The 17,426-nt window shown below is 42.2% G+C and overlaps 2 protein-coding genes across 3 annotated transcripts in view; both read right to left on the bottom strand.

The window, feature by feature from the left end:
• LOC139979363 (uncharacterized) overlaps positions 1-17,426 on the bottom strand; it is a 60,288-nt gene continuing 42,862 nt past the window's right edge. For both annotated transcript variants that reach the window (XM_071990079.1, XM_071990080.1), the window contains exons 5-6: positions 16,899-17,085; positions 1-6,279 (exon numbers count right to left, since the gene is read on the bottom strand). In XM_071990079.1, the coding sequence (XP_071846180.1) occupies positions 6,064-6,279; positions 16,899-17,085 (403 nt within the window). In that variant the 3' untranslated portion in view covers positions 1-6,063. The remainder of the gene's footprint in view (positions 6,280-16,898; positions 17,086-17,426) is intronic.
• Positions 13,657-16,532, bottom strand: LOC139979364 (uncharacterized). The gene is made up of 2 exons (XM_071990081.1): positions 16,258-16,532; positions 13,657-15,806 (listed from the first exon to the last, which is right to left on the bottom strand). Exon 2 carries the CDS (start codon positions 15,803-15,805, stop codon positions 13,685-13,687), a length of 2,121 nt encoding a protein of 706 aa, XP_071846182.1. The 5' UTR covers position 15,806; positions 16,258-16,532; the 3' UTR covers positions 13,657-13,684.

The following is a 17,426-nucleotide window of genomic DNA, read 5'->3' as shown; positions in this document are numbered from 1 at the left end:
TAGAGTGCTAGGCTTGAAACCAGAAATCATTTGGTTCGAATCCCACTCTAGCCATAAATTTCTTCTCTTTTCAAACGAAACTAAAGAGATGGGAAGTAGCAGTTTCGAGAACGAGAACAAACATTCAGTACGACCTGTAAATTTGAGTAATGTTGATTCAACCCAGCATAATTGGAATTTATATAGCTGCTTCCAAGTAAGTCTGAGGAAGTATAAGATAAATGCTAACCGTGATATCTGAAAGAAATATTACAGGTTAATAATAAATTACATTTGAAAGGTGAAATGAGAAATTCTAGATGTATGGACATAATTAAGGTGAAATAATGGGTTTCATCAAACTAATAAAGTAATTTATCAAATGAAAAGTTTTGCATCCAAATGAGGATTCAGGAAGGAAAGGCTGCACTTTTCCTGGTCAACTTTGCAGTTAAATATTTCCCAAAAGATATGCATTCAAATAAGTTGAATGGCATTGTCTACTTTTCTTTCGCTTTTACTTTTTACGGCAATTTCCTTCCTAATAAATCACACAGTCAACTTTCCTCTTAAACTCGACTTTCTAATGAAAAACGAAACAATCAAGAAAGTTGTGGGTTCTTAAGAGACTAAGAACTATACATAAAAACATAGCCAGGGCAATACTTATTTCATTTATAAACACTCAAAAGGAAGAAAGACAAAAAAAAAAAAAAGGAAATTAAAATCTTTACAAACTTAACTGAGATCAAAGTATCTAAATCTTGCATGGAATGGTAGACGCAGATTTGACTAAAAAGAACTGCAAATTTCAGGAAGTGGTAACATTTAGATGTCGGCAACAGTTTCTCCACCTTTGTGAAACGTTCTGAGTGTCTCATGACACAGACACAAAAAAAAATCATTCTCTGAAGATGTTTTGTTGGTGTTAGCAGTAATGACATGCACTCAAATATCTCTTTCAAACCCTTCTGGGTTTACCCGAAAGTCTATCAAGGATAAACACATTAAAAAGCAAAAACTGTTGTGGTGTTTGGAATATCTTTGATAAGCATGACAAGAAAAGTGAGCACTCCTTTAAGAAAACAAAAAATGAACACTAAGAAGCAGACCCCCAAACAAGAAACAAGGACCTTCTCTTCCATTCCACGTCCAATCTTTACAGCGACCCTCCCCACCGACATACACTTTGGCAAGGCAAAAGGCATGGTTTACGTTGGTGCTTTGAAACCAAAAGGAAAACTAATAAAAAACTAGTTACATCTATAGAAACTGAAAATTTTGCAATATATGCAAAAATGGCATTTCCTGTAGGATGTGAGATTTGTTACGACTGAGAAAATGTTAATATATTAGGTTGTTATAGAAAGCTTCCGGCCAACAGAGAGAACACTTCCTTTCTGGATAATAGCATTCATACTTACATATAAACTTGCCAACTAACTTCCAGACATTGAAGAATCATAAATTAAGATCGAGAAAACTGGGTTGCTGTTTACAAAGTTGTTAAACATTTGTGCGAGATTGACCATTTATATACTTGACTTGCATATTTAGGGTGTATCTCTGTCCTGTACAAGGAGGGGTGGGGGTGAGGTCTCCTTTAAACCAAGCCTAGGATGTCCATTTGAGAATACCTCTGCTGGAATTTAAGAAAGGATCCATGATCCTTAATGTTTAAATCACTGATTGAAACAAGTCCAAACAAACACATCATATTTCCTTACTTAGACAATTACATAGCTTTTTCTACCCTGGCAGAAGTGAGAAGCACTTGTTATTTCCATTTGGAGCAATAAATGTCCACAAGCTAGTAACACTAAACATGAATTTGAGAATGTCCCTTCAAAATAGAACACTCTACATCAATTCCCATATTTTATCACACAGAGATGCTGGCGGGGGGGGGGGGGGGACTGTCCCACCTTGATGGAATCTGATCCTATCATCTCATTTCTCATTCATATTTTATTTCCTTTTCTGTTTCTATTTTGATTTTAACGTTTTTGTGATATGGGTTTAACTCTTTGAAACTCAGTTGGTCAAAAGTATAATTCCACTCAATGGGCGAAAAGTATAATTCAATGCGTATTGCCCTGGCTGTTAAAATATGAAAGTTATATCTCTACATATGCTGGTATCTTTGCAGGAGGCACTGAATGAAGGAAATAATGCTTCAGTCATAGCTTCACTATTTACAATAAAATTAGAAAATATTCCAAGTTACACCAAAGCAAGATGGATGCATATTACTCAGCCAAAGTTGCAACTCATGGATGATGAGGGCCATATCAAACCCACCACTTTGGATGAGCATGTAACAACCACATAACTTGCAATCAACTCTATAGTGTGTGTAAAAGTGTTCCATTATTTCACATCCGCTAAAATTCATAAAAGTGATTAACTTTGCTAATTGAGACGACTTTTACCAAATGATATAGCGATGATTTAGCAAGAAAATGATGGTTGTTGTTGCACAATTGTTGGTGTATTGTACATAGACCCCTGAAAAAATCAATAATGGCACCTGTCACCTCCTAGTCACGTCTTCTCTCTCCTCCCCCCCCCCCCCCCAACCATCCTTCTGTGAAAGTCTAGCTAAAGATCTGTACTAATTACCAAAGTCAATTACTTTGCAAAACACGAGTGAAAACATGCAGACCAGAATATTGTGACATCTACGTATATATGACAAACAGGCAAAGCTATACAGACCATCAGATTAATAACCACTTAGCAACCATCTTTGAAGAAACAAGGCTGATGGTAAAGGCTACATTCAAACCATGACAATAAAGATTAGCCTATCCCAGTCAAGAATATTGTGACATCAACATATATGAAAGAGAGGCAAAGCTATACAGACCATCAGATTAATGACCACTTAGCAACCATCTTTGAAGAAACAAGGCTGATGGTAAAGGCTACATTCAAACCATGACAATAAAGATTAGCCTATCCCAGTCAAGAATATTGTGACATCTACGTATATATGACAAACAGGCAAAGCTATACAGACCATCAGATTAATAACCACTAGCAACCATCTTTGAAGAAACAAGGCTGATGGTAAAGGCTACATTCAAACCATGACAATAAAGATTAGCCTATCCCAGTCAAAAATATTGTGACATCACACATATATGACAAAGAGGCAAAGCTATACAGACCATCAGATTAATAACCACTTAGCAACCATCTTTGTAGAAACAAGGCTGATGGTAAAAGGTTACATTCAAACCATGACAATAAAGATTAGCCTATCCCAGTCAAGAATATTGTGACATCACACATATATGAAAGAGAGGCAAAGCTACAGACCATCAGATTAAGAATCACTTAGCAACCATCTTTGAAGAAACAAGGCTGATGGTAAAGGCTACATTCAAACCATGACAATAAAGATTAGCCTATCCCAGTCAAGAATATTGTGACATCACACATATATGAAAGAGAGGCAAAGCTACAGACCATCAGATTAATAACCGCTTAGCAACCATCTTTGAAGAAACAAGGCTGATGGTAAAGGCTACATTCAAACCATGACAATAAAGATTAGCCTATCCCAGTCAAAGCTTGTAATTACAGTTCACATTCCACAACAAGCAATGCTATAGACATCACTGTGGTCAATGCAACAGCACAATCAGGTGTACAAAACTGCTAAACCATTACAGAATGGTGTGTCTCATAAAGTGCAACCCACTTATAACCTAACAGTAAGCTGCCAAGTTCATAAATAATATCATAAATATGATTTCAGAATGTATTCATAAAGTAATAACTACTGTCCATTAATAAAGTACTTGTCAAGCCTCCATACAAAAATATTCCAACCTTTACAAGTAGCACAACTAGTAATGTCACCAAGCATGTAGCCTTTGGCAATGTAGGGAGCCAATGGTAAGTATAATAGTTCAGTTGGTCCCACTGACCTTTCACTGACCTTTGTACCTATCACTGAAGTTGTCTTAAAGTGGGTCTACCATCCTGCGATGTGGTAGTTTAAATTTGATAATTTACTATTCACTGACTATTTAGTCTGCACTTCTAAACTCACAATTATGACTTTTAACTTTGACTTTTTGCCTAAAATATTTCAATGCAAAATCTTGGAATTTTAAAAACATCCCCCCCCCCCCACACCGCTCTATTAGTGAGTTACGGCAATCTTAAAAATATCTTGTATAACATATCTTGAAAGAGCTATTCTGAGAATTGCCTCAGGTGAAAAAAAATTCTGGAAACTTGTCAACAAATTTCCTGCTAATTATTCAGTCATCATTATGAAACATTAATATATTAAAATTTGAGCTGCTACAGATTTCAAAAGAATACTAAAAAATCAGGATAAAAATTATTAGTGTTGCCAGATGGAAAATTTGATTCACAGAAGCATGTATGGCAATCATTATCATTAACACAGATGATTAAAAAATGTATAATGCTTCGCCCTTCAGTTTACCAAAGCGACTGGGCTGATTGTTTATAACAGTAAACCAATGTACACACATCAACCTTCGGCAGATAAATAACAAGAATGATTCCACATGGATGATACCACATTCTTTTTTATTTTTGAGGAAACAGAAAAATGGTTTCTGAAAATGTTTTTTAAACATACCACTAAAAATGGTATTTTTAACTCTATGTCCAAACTATGCTTGTATCAGAATCCCTTAAAATTAAGTGACCATAACGATTCACACCGCTAATGTTATAAGATGTGATCCAGTTAAAGAACTGTTTTATGTTAATGCTGGAAAGAAATTACTGCATGAGGAACGAACAGAAAAAATGTTTGATAATTAAAAAATTCAGGTCTGAAATATTACACTTGTTTCAAAGGACTTTAACATCCAAGTACTGTCATAATACTAGTCTTTTACATAATTTAAAATATCTTTACACTTAATGTTTAAATTTTATACTTAAAAGTACCAAATATTTATAACCTGGGTACATTATCTGTTTCGTGTTTAAAAATATACTTTGCATTCCAAAACTCTTATAGGAACGGTTGTCAAAAAAAACTCAAAAAGCTCACAAAAGCAATTCATAACTTCAGTTTTAGATAACTGCGTCCCAGAAACATTCACAAAAGTAACCTAAAAATAGTAATTCTATATTTTCATCATTTTAAGTGCTAAAAAAATTGAGAATCAGTTTCTTTCAACATCAATTTGAAAACGAGGTAACCAATTAAGAAATCGCCATCGTAGCTTTGATATGCTAAGTACTGTGGAAGTATAGGATCCTTACAGTCTCCACAGATGTGTTCATGACTTTTAAATGAACCTGACAAATTTAGGTTGTTTTAAATAATGACTTAAAGGCATGCGTAATTTATCTGAAGAGAAGGAAAGAATCATTTCGTTGCAATAAGGCCCTCAGAGTTACATAACTGAAAACGATGCCAGAAATGACACCAACGTTCTTTGGATTCCAATCTGATGTTTACAAGCCATTCCAATGGAGGTTTCTCCCTCTCTCTCTCTACAGATAAATACATGTTAAGTCAACATTCAAAAAAACTAACCTCTTGGTTGGTTACTGTAAACACACAAACAAAAAATGCCAAGTTTGGACAAAGATCGTCCCAGAAAAAGAAGACTACAGTCCATTACAACAAAACGTTATTCCTTTTTCACAAACGATACTGTCTATATAGCTAATTTTCCTTCCCAATGACCTACCCCATTCCACTGGCCCCCCTCCCCCCTCTGCCTTCACCCAAAGAAGAAAAACATCACATAAGTGTAACACCGATCTTGCTGTTATAAATATGTTACATAGGCCACAGTCTTATCTTGTGTACTAGGCTAGGCCTAGGTGCATCTATTATGAATATTATAAATAGGCTAGAGTGTTGTACTGCACACTAGGCTAGGCCTCAGTTCATCTGCTATAGAAGTGTTGTAGGTCAAGATTTGTTGTCGATGTTAGCTTTCCAAAGCAAACAAACTTTTCTCTGGATATTCAACATCGAATGTAACATCCATGATGGGAAACTAACAATACATTCCTGCTCATGCATAACATGACAAGGAATGTTATCAAGTTACCATGGAGATCTTTGCGCTAAGAACCTTTATAAGACTTCTCTCTGTTTTGCTGTATCGTTTCTAAGGCTTTCGTCTTCTCGCTGTCGATGGTGATGTATTCCACATTGTTGTCTTTCGAAGGTTTGGAAGGTGGAGGAGAGGTGGCGCTCTCCTCATCGTGAGCTATCTCTAAATACTCAATCTTGTCCTTGTCTTTCATTCTTGGAGACGAGGGAAAGTCCGGTGACTGCCTCTGTTAAGAGAAACAAAAATATTGTTGGATATAACAACTGTTCTATAACATCGGCATCCCAAACACCATCAACAGCTGTCAAACATAGGAGAAGGGTATGGAGTGAAATAAGACCTTTAAGAACGGGTCTTGAAATCAAATTTAATATGTTCAGACTGTATGGGTAGTAGGATCAACCAAGATATTGGTGCACTTACTTAAGTTTAACTGTACTCAAGGGATCACTGCAGATTATACAATCACATGCATATTATCTATAGCGTTAATTGCATTGCAGAATTACAACAGATATTACACAAGATCAACGTAACTTCACTAAGTTCACTTTGATGTAATGTACAAAGTAGATACTACATCAAAATGTAATGTAAAATAAATTGAGTTGGTAGAAATACTGCAGGTATTTACATATAAAATAAGTAACCTCAATTTCCATGTGAGGATCACAGAAGAATGTCATATAAAGTTAATTGAACTATAAAGATCATTGCAGATATTACACAGACATCATGTAACTTCACTGCTCTGTAAGGATCACTACAGACAGTATCGCAGACAGAAATTATGTAATTTCAATGCAGACAGTATTTATGTAATTTCACTGCAGATAGTATTTATGTAGTTTAACTGCAGACAGTATTTATGTCATTTAACTGCAGACTGTATTTATATCATTTCACTGTAGACAGTATTTATGTAATTTCACTGCAGACAGTATTTATGTAATTTCACTGCAGACAGTATTTATGTCATTTCACTGCAGACAGTATTTATGTCATTTCACTGCAGACAGAATTATGTAATTTCACTGCAGACAGTATTTATGTCATTTCACTGCAATAAGTATTTGTTATTTAACTGCAGATAGTATTCATGTAATTTCACTGCAGACAGTATTTATGTTATTTAACTGCAGACAGTATTTATGTAATTTCACTGCAATAAGTATTTGTTATTTAACTGCAGATAGTATTCATGTAATTTCACTGCAGACAGTATTTATGTTATTTAACTGCAGACAGTATTTATGTAATTTCACTGCAGACAGTATTTATGTTATTTAACTGCAGACAGTATTTATGTTATTTAACTGCAGACAGTATTTATATAATTTCACTGCAGACAGTATTCAGATTTATGTAATTTTACTGCAGACAGTATTTATGTAGTTTCACTGCAGACAGTATTTATGTAATTTCACTGCAGATACTGTAGTATTAAAGTTATTTAACTGCAGACAGTATTTATGTAATATCACTACAGACAGTATTTATGTAGTTTCACTGCAGACAGTATTTATGTAATTTCATTGCAAACAGTACTTATGTAATTTCACTGCAGACAGTATTTAAGTAATTTAACTGCAGACAGTATTTATGTCATTTTACTGCAGACAGTATTTATTGTAATTTCACTGCAGACCATATTTATGTTATTTCACTGCAGACTGTATTGTTGTAATTTCACTGCAGACAGTATTTATGTAATTTCACTGCGGACAGTATTAATGTAATTTCGCTGCAGACAGTATTTATGTAATTTCACTGCAGATAGTATTAAAGTTATTTAACTGCAGACAGTATTTATGTAATATCACTATAGACAGTATTTATGTAGTTTCACTGCAGACAGTATTTATGTAATTTCATTGCAAACAGTACTTATGTAATTCACTGCAGACAGTATTTATGTAATTTAACTGCAGACAGTATTTATGTCATTTCACTGCAGATAGTATTAAAGTTATTTAACTGCAGACAGTATTTATGTAATATCACTACAGACAGTATTTATGTTATTTAACTGCAGACAGTATTTATGTAATTTCACTGCAATAAGTATTTGTTATTTAACTGCAGATAGTATTCATGTAATTTCACTGCAGACAGTATTTATGTTATTTAACTGCAGACAGTATTTATGTAATTTCACTGCAGACAGTATTTATGTTATTTAACTGCAGACAGTATTTATGTTATTTAACTGCAGACAGTATTTATATAATTTCACTGCAGACAGTATTCAGATTTATGTAATTTTACTGCAGACAGTATTTATGTAGTTTCACTGCAGACAGTATTTATGTAATTTCACTGCAGATACTGTAGTATTAAAGTTATTTAACTGCAGACAGTATTTATGTAATATCACTACAGACAGTATTTATGTAGTTTCACTGCAGACAGTATTTATGTAATTTCATTGCAAACAGTACTTATGTAATTTCACTGCAGACAGTATTTAAGTAATTTAACTGCAGACAGTATTTATGTCATTTTACTGCAGACAGTATTTATTGTAATTTCACTGCAGACCATATTTATGTTATTTCACTGCAGACAGTATTTATGTAATTTCACTGCAGACAGTATTAATGTAATTTCACTGCAGACAGTATTTATGTAATTTCACTGCAGATAGTATTAAAGTTATTTAACTGCAGACAGTATTTATGTAATATCACTATAGACAGTATTTATGTAGTTTCACTGCAGACAGTATTTATGTAATTTCATTGCAAACAGTACTTATGTAATTCACTGCAGACAGTATTTATGTAATTTAACTGCAGACAGTATTTGTCATTTCACTGCAGATAGTATTAAAGTTATTTAACTGCAGACAGTATTTATGTAATATCACTACAGACAGTATTTATGTAGTTTCACTGCAGATAGTATTTATGTAATTTCATTGCAAACAGTACTTATGTAATTTCACTGCAGACAGTATTTATGTAATTTAACTGCAGACAGTATTTATGTAATTTAACTGCAGACAGTATTTATTGTAATTTCACTGCAGACCATATTTATGTTATGTCACTGCAGACTGTATTGTTGTAATTTCACTGCAGACAGTATTAATATAATTTCACTGCAGACAGTATTTATGTCATTTCACTACACACAGTATTTATGTAATTTCACTGCAGACAGTATTTATGTAAAGATCACTGCAGAGAGTATGAACACTAGCCCTGATATGCATTAAGGGAAAGTACCCCCAGTGACTGAATTATCCGATGCTAATGTACAATTTCTAGGAACGTATCAATTCAAAATCCCATTTCAATAGCCGTCCCAAATTTATAGAGCCCTTTGAAATTACGAACGGCTCTACATTTTACATGGGAGTTAACTAACTTGCAGGATACAGGAATCAAATTTCCCTTTTTTCCCGTAATCACTGTATTACTGGTTTAATGTGTAATTGGTCTTTTTACTCTCTATATAATATGTCATGTATTTGTTTTAATAACTATAGATCGCTACAAGCTTTTATTATGCCTTCTCTTTCCATTCTCGCAGCTCTTTTATTTTTCTTTCATTTTTATAGCTTCTTCTTTTTTTTCTTTCTTTTTTTTTTGGGCCCTTCTCACTCTGACCGATTATTTCTGCTTCATATCTGTTTCTGCTTTCATATCTATCTGCCATCGGTGTCATTCAATGTCATCTGTACTTTGCAATATTTTGAGAATACTTGCTCTTTCTATTTATTACGTTTACAAACTTTGAAGAGAACGTTTCCTCTCGAGCTGTACGTAATTGTCAACACAAACTAATCTGAACCGTTATTGATATCAAAAAATTATACAAATGGTCATAGTTTCTATCAGGTCTAGCAAATTCTTTGCTACTTTTTTGTAAACAAAAACTGAATAATTAGATTGTTTTCATTATGAGATCACTTTCAGTAATGTAACAGAGGCAGAAATTCCAAAACTTACTGGTTTGGATATTTACGAGTGACGAGCTTACCTGTCTCCTCACAACCTTAGCACCTCATTCTACCGTGCCTATAAAGTCCTGGTAAATAAATAACACTGTGCGCCCTCTATGACCGGACCCCCCTTCCGGTCCCTCCTCCTTTCTCATGAGACCATTCCTAAAGAGTGGCCTCACGGACACGGGAGTGGGGGTGGCAAGGTCTGGCCACCCCCAACGACCCCCGTCGAGTTAACTTCCCAAAGTGAACCCCTAACAAAAAATTCACTGACGCCTTCTTAGCAGGGGGGAGTGTAACCCTCCCCGGCGCAGCGGGAAGGGGGGACACTCTCCTGAACCCTGCAGGCGGAACTACCCCTTACACTAACAAGGAGCCTAAAGATTTACGGTCCGCCACTTGTTACCCTTAGATCAACTTAGGTGAGAACGTAAGTGGAAGACTATGTACGCAAACGCATACGGAAACACATAGGTACACTCACCGATAGACATAGTCGATGGCTCTCTGGTGGATGGTGGTTCTGTCTATCTGGTGTGAAGCTCGGAGTCATGAGTCAAGTCGAGCGACCGCTCCTCCGTCCGGCTGTGTCCCACCACCCTCTCGGGGGAGGGAGGCGGGAATGGAGACAGGTAAGCTCGTCACTCGTAAATATCCAAACCAGTAAGTTTTGGAATATTTACTTCGCTCCTCGCTTACCTGTCTCCTCACAACCTTAGCACCGAGTGGCACTGCCCGATGGTGGGAGGCCCGAGGGGTGGGACCTGTTACCCACCGGACCTCGCATCACCGCGCTACCAAATGCCGCTTCGGCGTGTAAAGTGTCGGTCAAGTAGCAGGCGACGAACGTAGTTGGAGTTTTCCACGCTGCTGCTTTGAGTATGTCCTCTACCGGGATGCCGGCGAATAGGGCTGTAGAGGCCGCGACCCCTCTGACGTCGTGAGCCCTTGGTCGGGAGGTCCCCGATGTGAACGGGCGTATGATCTCTACTAGCCACCTGGATAGAGTGTCTTTGGAGGCCGCTGCGTAGGGTGGTCGTGGTATGATGAAGAGAGAAGTTGATTGTCTTAACTTCTCTGTCTTGTTCAGGTACCACTTCAGTGCCCTGACTGGACACCATCGTTTGTCCTCGGCTACTGATGACATGGTCTTAATTTCCGGGATGAAAATGTCTCCTGGCAAGAAGGTCAAGGTCTGGTTCTTTGCAATAAATGACGGGTCTGGAACCATCCTCACCCCGTGGCCCTCAAATCTGATGTGATTCTGCTTGGTGGATAGGGCGTGGAGGCAACTCCTCCTTCTTGCTGACGCAACTGCGACGAGGAAGAGTGTCTTTTTTGTGAGGGCAGCCAGGGAGGCGTTAGCCATTGGTTCGTATGGTGGTCCTGCCAGGGCATGTAACACTGCTGAGAGTCCCCAGGAGGGGGCCAGCCGTCTGATCTGTGGGCGACGATTCGCCATGCCTTTGATGAGTTGTGCAATGTACGGGTTATTGCTCAGTGTGGAGCCATCTGGGAAGCCCTGGTGGATGGCAGCGATGGCCGACCTGTAATTCCTGATAGTGGAGACTTGTTTCCCTTCTCCGAAGAGTGAGAGGAGGAACTCGGCTATCTGTGTCACAGAGGCAGCAGGCAGCAGTATCTGTCTCGGTCGGCACCATTGGTCGAACTTCCGCAGACGGGAATCGTAAGTCGCTGCGGTCGTTCCCCTTCTAGCGTCGGCTGCCATCGCGGCAGCTGCTTCTGAAAAGCCTCTCTGTCGTAGGGAAGACCGGACAGCCTCCAGGCAACTAATTGTAACCCCTTGATGTCTGGGTGGGAGAGAGTTCCCTGTCTCTGGGACAGTAGGTGGGGCTTGTCCGGTAGACTCACTGGGACGTCCATGAGGAGTTGGGGGATCTCGGCGAACCAGGGTCTGCGAGGCCAGAACGGGGCTATTAGTGTGAACCTGCCCTTGGAGTTCCGAATTTTCCTGAGGACTTGTCCGATCATACATAGCGGCGGGAAGATGTACGCATCCATGTGGTCCCAGGAGAGGGACATTGCGTCCGTGTGGTAGGCCAGGGGGTGGAATCGTCTGGAACAGAAGGTCTGGAGTTTGTTGTTCTTGTGTGTTGCGAACAGGTCTATCGTGGGCCTGCCGAAGATCGAAAAGATTCTGTCGCAAGTCTCCTGTTCCAGAGACCATTCGTTGGGGTCTATATGCCCCCTGGATAGGGCGTCCGCCATCACGTTGAGCTTGCCTGCGATGTGGGAAGCCCTTAGGATCGTGCCGGAGTCCTCGGCCGCTGTTATCACCTCCCACGCGAGTCGGCACAGTCTCTCTGAGCGGGTGCCCCCCTGCCGATTGATGTAGGCCACCACTGTCGTGTTGTCGGTGAAGATTGTGGTTATCGTTCCCTGTACGTGGTCGTTGAAAGCTTCCAGGGCTCTTTTGACCGCCATCATCTCCAGGATGTTGATGTGGAGAGATGTTTCTGTTTGGGACCACGTCCCCCATGCTGTGCGATTGCTCCAGTGAGCTCCCCATCCGGACAGTGACGCGTCCGTCGTTATCGATGTCATTGGTAGCTGTATCGCAAAGGGTACCCCTGAACTCCAGTTGTTTGGGTCGAGCCACCATCGAAAGTGTTGTGTGACCTCCTCTGACCTGTAGATGAGCGTTGTTTTGTCTGGGTCTGTAGGGTCTGCGGACCTCAGCAGGTGCAGTTGCAGAGGTCGCATGTGTAGCCTGCACAGTCTCACTATATCGACGAGGCTGGCCATGAGTCCCAGGGCCCGGAGCCATGTCCCCGTTGGTGACCCCCGGTGTGCCAAGATCTGTTGTGTGGTCGCCTTGACTGCCGCGACTCTTTCTTCTGAGGGTCGGGCTACCCCGGTGGTGAAGTCCAGTATGGCCCCGAGGAACTGGATCGTCTGGGAGGGTGATAGCCGTGATTTCTTCTGGTTCACGATCCAGCCCAGTTCTTGAAGGGTCTGGAGCGTTTTGTGGACGTTGTTGGTTGCTTCCGATAGACTGTTCCCTACTACCAACCAGTCGTCTAGATATACGTAGAGGGTGACCCCTCTTTTTCTGAGGTAGGCGACTACTGCTCCCGCGACTCTCGTGAAGGTTCTGGGAGCCGTGGCTAGGCCGAATGGGAGCGCCCGGAACTGGTAGTCTTGTTCTGCGTACCGGAACGCTAGGAATCGTCGGTGTTCTTTGTGTATCAAGATGTGCAGGTAGGCGTCCCGTAAGTCTACGGTCGCCGCCCACATGCCCTTTCTGAGTAGGGGTAATATTAAGTTTAAGGTCTCCATACGGAAGTGTTTTGGTCTGATGTGTTTTGTGTTCAGGGGTTTTAGGTTTAGAATGGGACGCCAGGTGCCGTCCCGTTTTTTGGTCAGAAAAAAGGAGGACCGGAAGAGTGGTCCCGTCTCTTCCGGAACTCTTGTAATTGCCTGCTTGGCCAGCAGGGCCAGAATTTCCCCTTCTAGGGCTAAGCGTTTGACGGGGTCCGTGGGTGTGAGTGTCTGCCTTCCTCCGCCCCCGAAAGGTGGGCTGGAGGAGAATTCTATTTTGTACCCGTGTTTGACTGTGTCCAACACCCACTTGTCCCCGCCAATAAATTCCCATTGCTGGGAGAAGTTTGTTAGTCTCCCCCCCACCGGCGGAATGGCCGCAGTGAGGTGGGCACCCCTAGGGCTGGGCGGCGAACGCTGGTCGATTGGAGGAGCGGTCACTGTCCCGTCTGGTCGACGTGGAGCCTCTGCCTCCTCTGGGGGCCCAGGGGCGGGTTGGACGGAAGGCTGCCCCCCGGCTTCGGCCTCTGAGAGCTCCTCTGCTCATAGATTTGGCGGGTGCTGCTCTCGTTCCCCTAGGTGCTCTGCTCTCCCTCGGGCGGAAGGGTCTGGTTCTCTGGGTAGGTGGGGGTCGGAATTCTGATTTGGCCAGAGTCTCCCTTCGGGCTACCTCTTCCTGGAGTTTCTTTTGGAAGCAGCCCGCAAAAAGGTCTTCCCCGAGGATTGGTAGTTCCAGCATTCTGTCCTTCGCCTCCGTCGAAGGCCAATGGATGGCGGAGACGATGTTTTGTCTACGGGCCTTAACGGACCTGGTAGCGACCCTTGCAAATTGATCGTACGCGAGTCTGACGAGGGGGCCCAGCAGCAGGAGGAGCTGGCCCGCTTCGTCCCTGGATACTTGGCTGCTGTCCTCAGGGAGCTGTTGGTGGTGTCGCATAAGGACTTCGGCTGAAAGCATTAGTACCGATGCGAACTTCATGCCCGAACGGGCTGCCATGTCCACCTCTACCAAAAGCTCTTCTAGCTTCCTCTGGTCCGGGGTCTTGAACACGTGTGTGGATGAGGCCCCTTGTTCGGCTTTTAATCTCTCCTTGGCCTCCTGGGGAATGGTTGGGCATCTGAATAGATCCTTCCATGCCTCGTCAGGTACCCTGACCGCTCTATCTGCCCTGGCCGGGAAGGCCGTCCACTTGGTCTTGTTGGCAATGGCCTCAAATCTGTCATAACAGGTTGCGTCTACTGGTATGGTAGTTTTGGGCTTATATGACGCTTCGCCGGTCGCCGTCAATTTTGATACCCGGCCCGCCTTCTGCGGTTGCGTCTCGGGTTCCTCGAACCCCAGGTGTCGTCTGAATATGTCTGCCGCCCGTGTTATTAGCTCCTGTGGGAGGGCTCCTCCTGTCACGGGTGCTTCCTCCGGTTCGTAATTGTGACCAAAGCTGTCCTCCATAGGATCGTAGTGGAGAGGATCTGGATCTATGGGCTCCCCTTCGTCCTCCAAGCCGGAAAGATTCACCGACGCTCTGCAATCCAGAGCGTCCGGGTCCGGGGCCGGTTGCGGGGCCATGGTCAATACGGGGCTGGTAGGGCCCGGTGCCACGTCGGCTACCGTGGACGTCCTTTGCTCCAGCAGGGGCCGTAGCAGGCCGGTGAGTTTGGAAAGCCAAGCTGGTTCCTCTTCCTGACGCCGTCTCGGGGACCGGCGCCTCCTCTTGGATCTTCTGTATCCATCGTCGGAAGAGTCCGAGGACTCGTCGGAGATTGGAGAGTATCTCTTCCTCTCTCTACGTCTTGGGGATCTTGTATGCGACCCCGATCTCTCCCTTCTGGGTCGGCGGGAGGACTCTCTCTCCCTACTTTCTCGGGCCGGGATCTCCGTCGGAACCCGCCTCTCCGGCTCCCTGTCCGGCTCCCTGGAACGGGACCGGCTCCGTCTCCGCGTCCCCTCGGTTGCTCTCTCTTTAGGACCCGAGCCTCCCACGGCCGGGGGGCCGCGCTCTGTGGGTCTGTTTAGCTGCGGCCCGGACTGAGACGGAGTCTCCAGCCCGGCCGAGCTGTGCCTCTGCTTTGGAGGTCTTTTCCTGGCAGGAGCCTTGCCTTTGCTCCTGCCCTTCCCTCTGGCCGTAACTGATCCGGACGTAGCCGGGGCCGTTAGGGGAATTCTTTCTCTTTCTCTTTCCTCTCTCTCTACCTCTTTCTCTCCTTCGGCCCTCTCCTGGCCACTCTCCTCCACCTCTCTCTCTACTACTCCCTCCTCCTCTCTGTCTCCCGTTATTCCTGGAACCTCCGGCGCCCCGATTGCGCTCGGGATCGAGTCCAGCCTTCCCTGGAGCTTGCTACGTAAGCCCTCACGCCACAGGTCGATGTCCTGCCACTGAGCTGGTGTAAACTTAATACACACCAGGCAGGGGTCTCGTCGAGTGCAGGATCTGCATTTTGGACAAAGGTCGTGTTCGTCCCAGGCTCTGCCTGGGCGAAACATAGAGCAGTTGATGCACTTCAATGGATTGCGTGACATGCTGAATAACCGGATTAAGGAAGATTACTTCTTAGTGATAAATGAACAACAATAGAAGCTTAACGTAAGAGGGGAGAACTAGGGAGGGAATTAGGCTTAGGTGGAGCGTAGCGTAACCTAGCAACGGTAAACAAGGTAACGCTACGGGGTGGCCTAACATGAAAATGCAAGCTGAAACAAAAATGAGAGAGCGAGAAATACATACGAAAAAGAGTGAATATAAGTGAGCAATATGAATCCCCAAAAGGGGGACGAGAGAAACTAATTGGGGGAAGAAGCTAGTAAACAAGCTAAGAAAACACAATAACGACAACACGCTTTAGCGTGGGGAGGAATAGGGCGGGAACCTAGGCAGTTTCGCGGAACTGCTAACCCCGCCGCAAACCAACCCGAGGAGGAAACGCACTACGAAAACAGTCCCCAAAACCCTCCCTTTTTGATAAAAAGGACACTTATCGGTCAGGAAAGGACTGTCAAACTTCTAAAGATCCGAAGCTAAAAAACTTCCGGCGATCGTCGAAGAAAACCAAGACAATTTTCCAAGGAAACTATCCACAAGAAAAATATGCGTGTAGGCACTTGGAATGGTAGAATGAAAAAGGAGGAGGGACCGGAAGGGGGGTCCGGTCATAGAGGGCGCACAGTGTTATTTATTTACCAGGACTTTATAGGCACGGTAGAATGAGGTGCTAAGGTTGTGAGGAGACAGGTAAGCGAGGAGCGAAGTAAATAGCGTGGAGTCGAACTGATTACCGAGCCATAACGATTTTTTTTCCTATTGTGATTGATACTTCTTAGAATTTTGAAAAGTAAATACACCAACATACAGACAAATGCGCAGACCAGGGATAACCACCAAATAATGGTTGGCTACTTCCATTGGTTACAGCACAGGAATTTGTCACTGGTTTGTAAGCACATATTGTAAGTTTTTCTATTTTTTTCAATTTCAGTATATTCCAGTGTACAAATTGGAAGCAATTTTATGAATAGGAAGGATTTTTTCATGAAAATGTAAAAAAAAAAAAAATGTAAAAAAAAAATTGGAAATGAGGGTACACTCTGTGAAGAGAAAAAGAAAAGAAAGACTAACCTCTCCAATAAAGTTTTCATGTAGCATGTAAGTATCTTGAGACATTTCACCGATGTCGGACGATGAAAATTCTCCGACCGAGGCTGATTGGTGTGTTAGGGATGGTTTGCTACCCGAGGGATATTGGACAGTATTACTTCGAATCATGGTAGGGGTACCCCTTGGGCTGTTGGTCGACCTGTGACGCCTAAAGGGGTAAAGAAAAAATAAGAGAATAAGAATTATTCCATTGCAAGGAACTTTACATCTCTTTATGAAGTAAATTAGGGTGGGGGGGGGGGTTGGAGGAGGGGGGAATTACACGACAGACGAGTGTAGTATGCATTGAAAAGGAAACGTTTGCGAAAACATAGATCACGGTAACTGAACATTAATACATCCACTGTTAACCATACTGAATGCTACTCACAATATCTTAATTACTTATAATACCATACTTTTAGCCTAGCCCTGGTTCAAGTTTAATGTTGTGAACAATTAATACACAGTAACATCAATTTACAGAAAAAGAATTAGGCAAATGGCCAA

The sequence above is a fragment of the Apostichopus japonicus genome, chromosome 14 (assembly GCF_037975245.1).
Source record: "Apostichopus japonicus isolate 1M-3 chromosome 14, ASM3797524v1, whole genome shotgun sequence".
NCBI classification, from domain to species: Eukaryota; Metazoa; Echinodermata; class Holothuroidea; order Aspidochirotida; family Stichopodidae; genus Apostichopus; species Apostichopus japonicus.
Note: the sequence above shows the minus strand (reverse complement) of the source record. Positions and strands in the feature narration are given on the sequence as shown.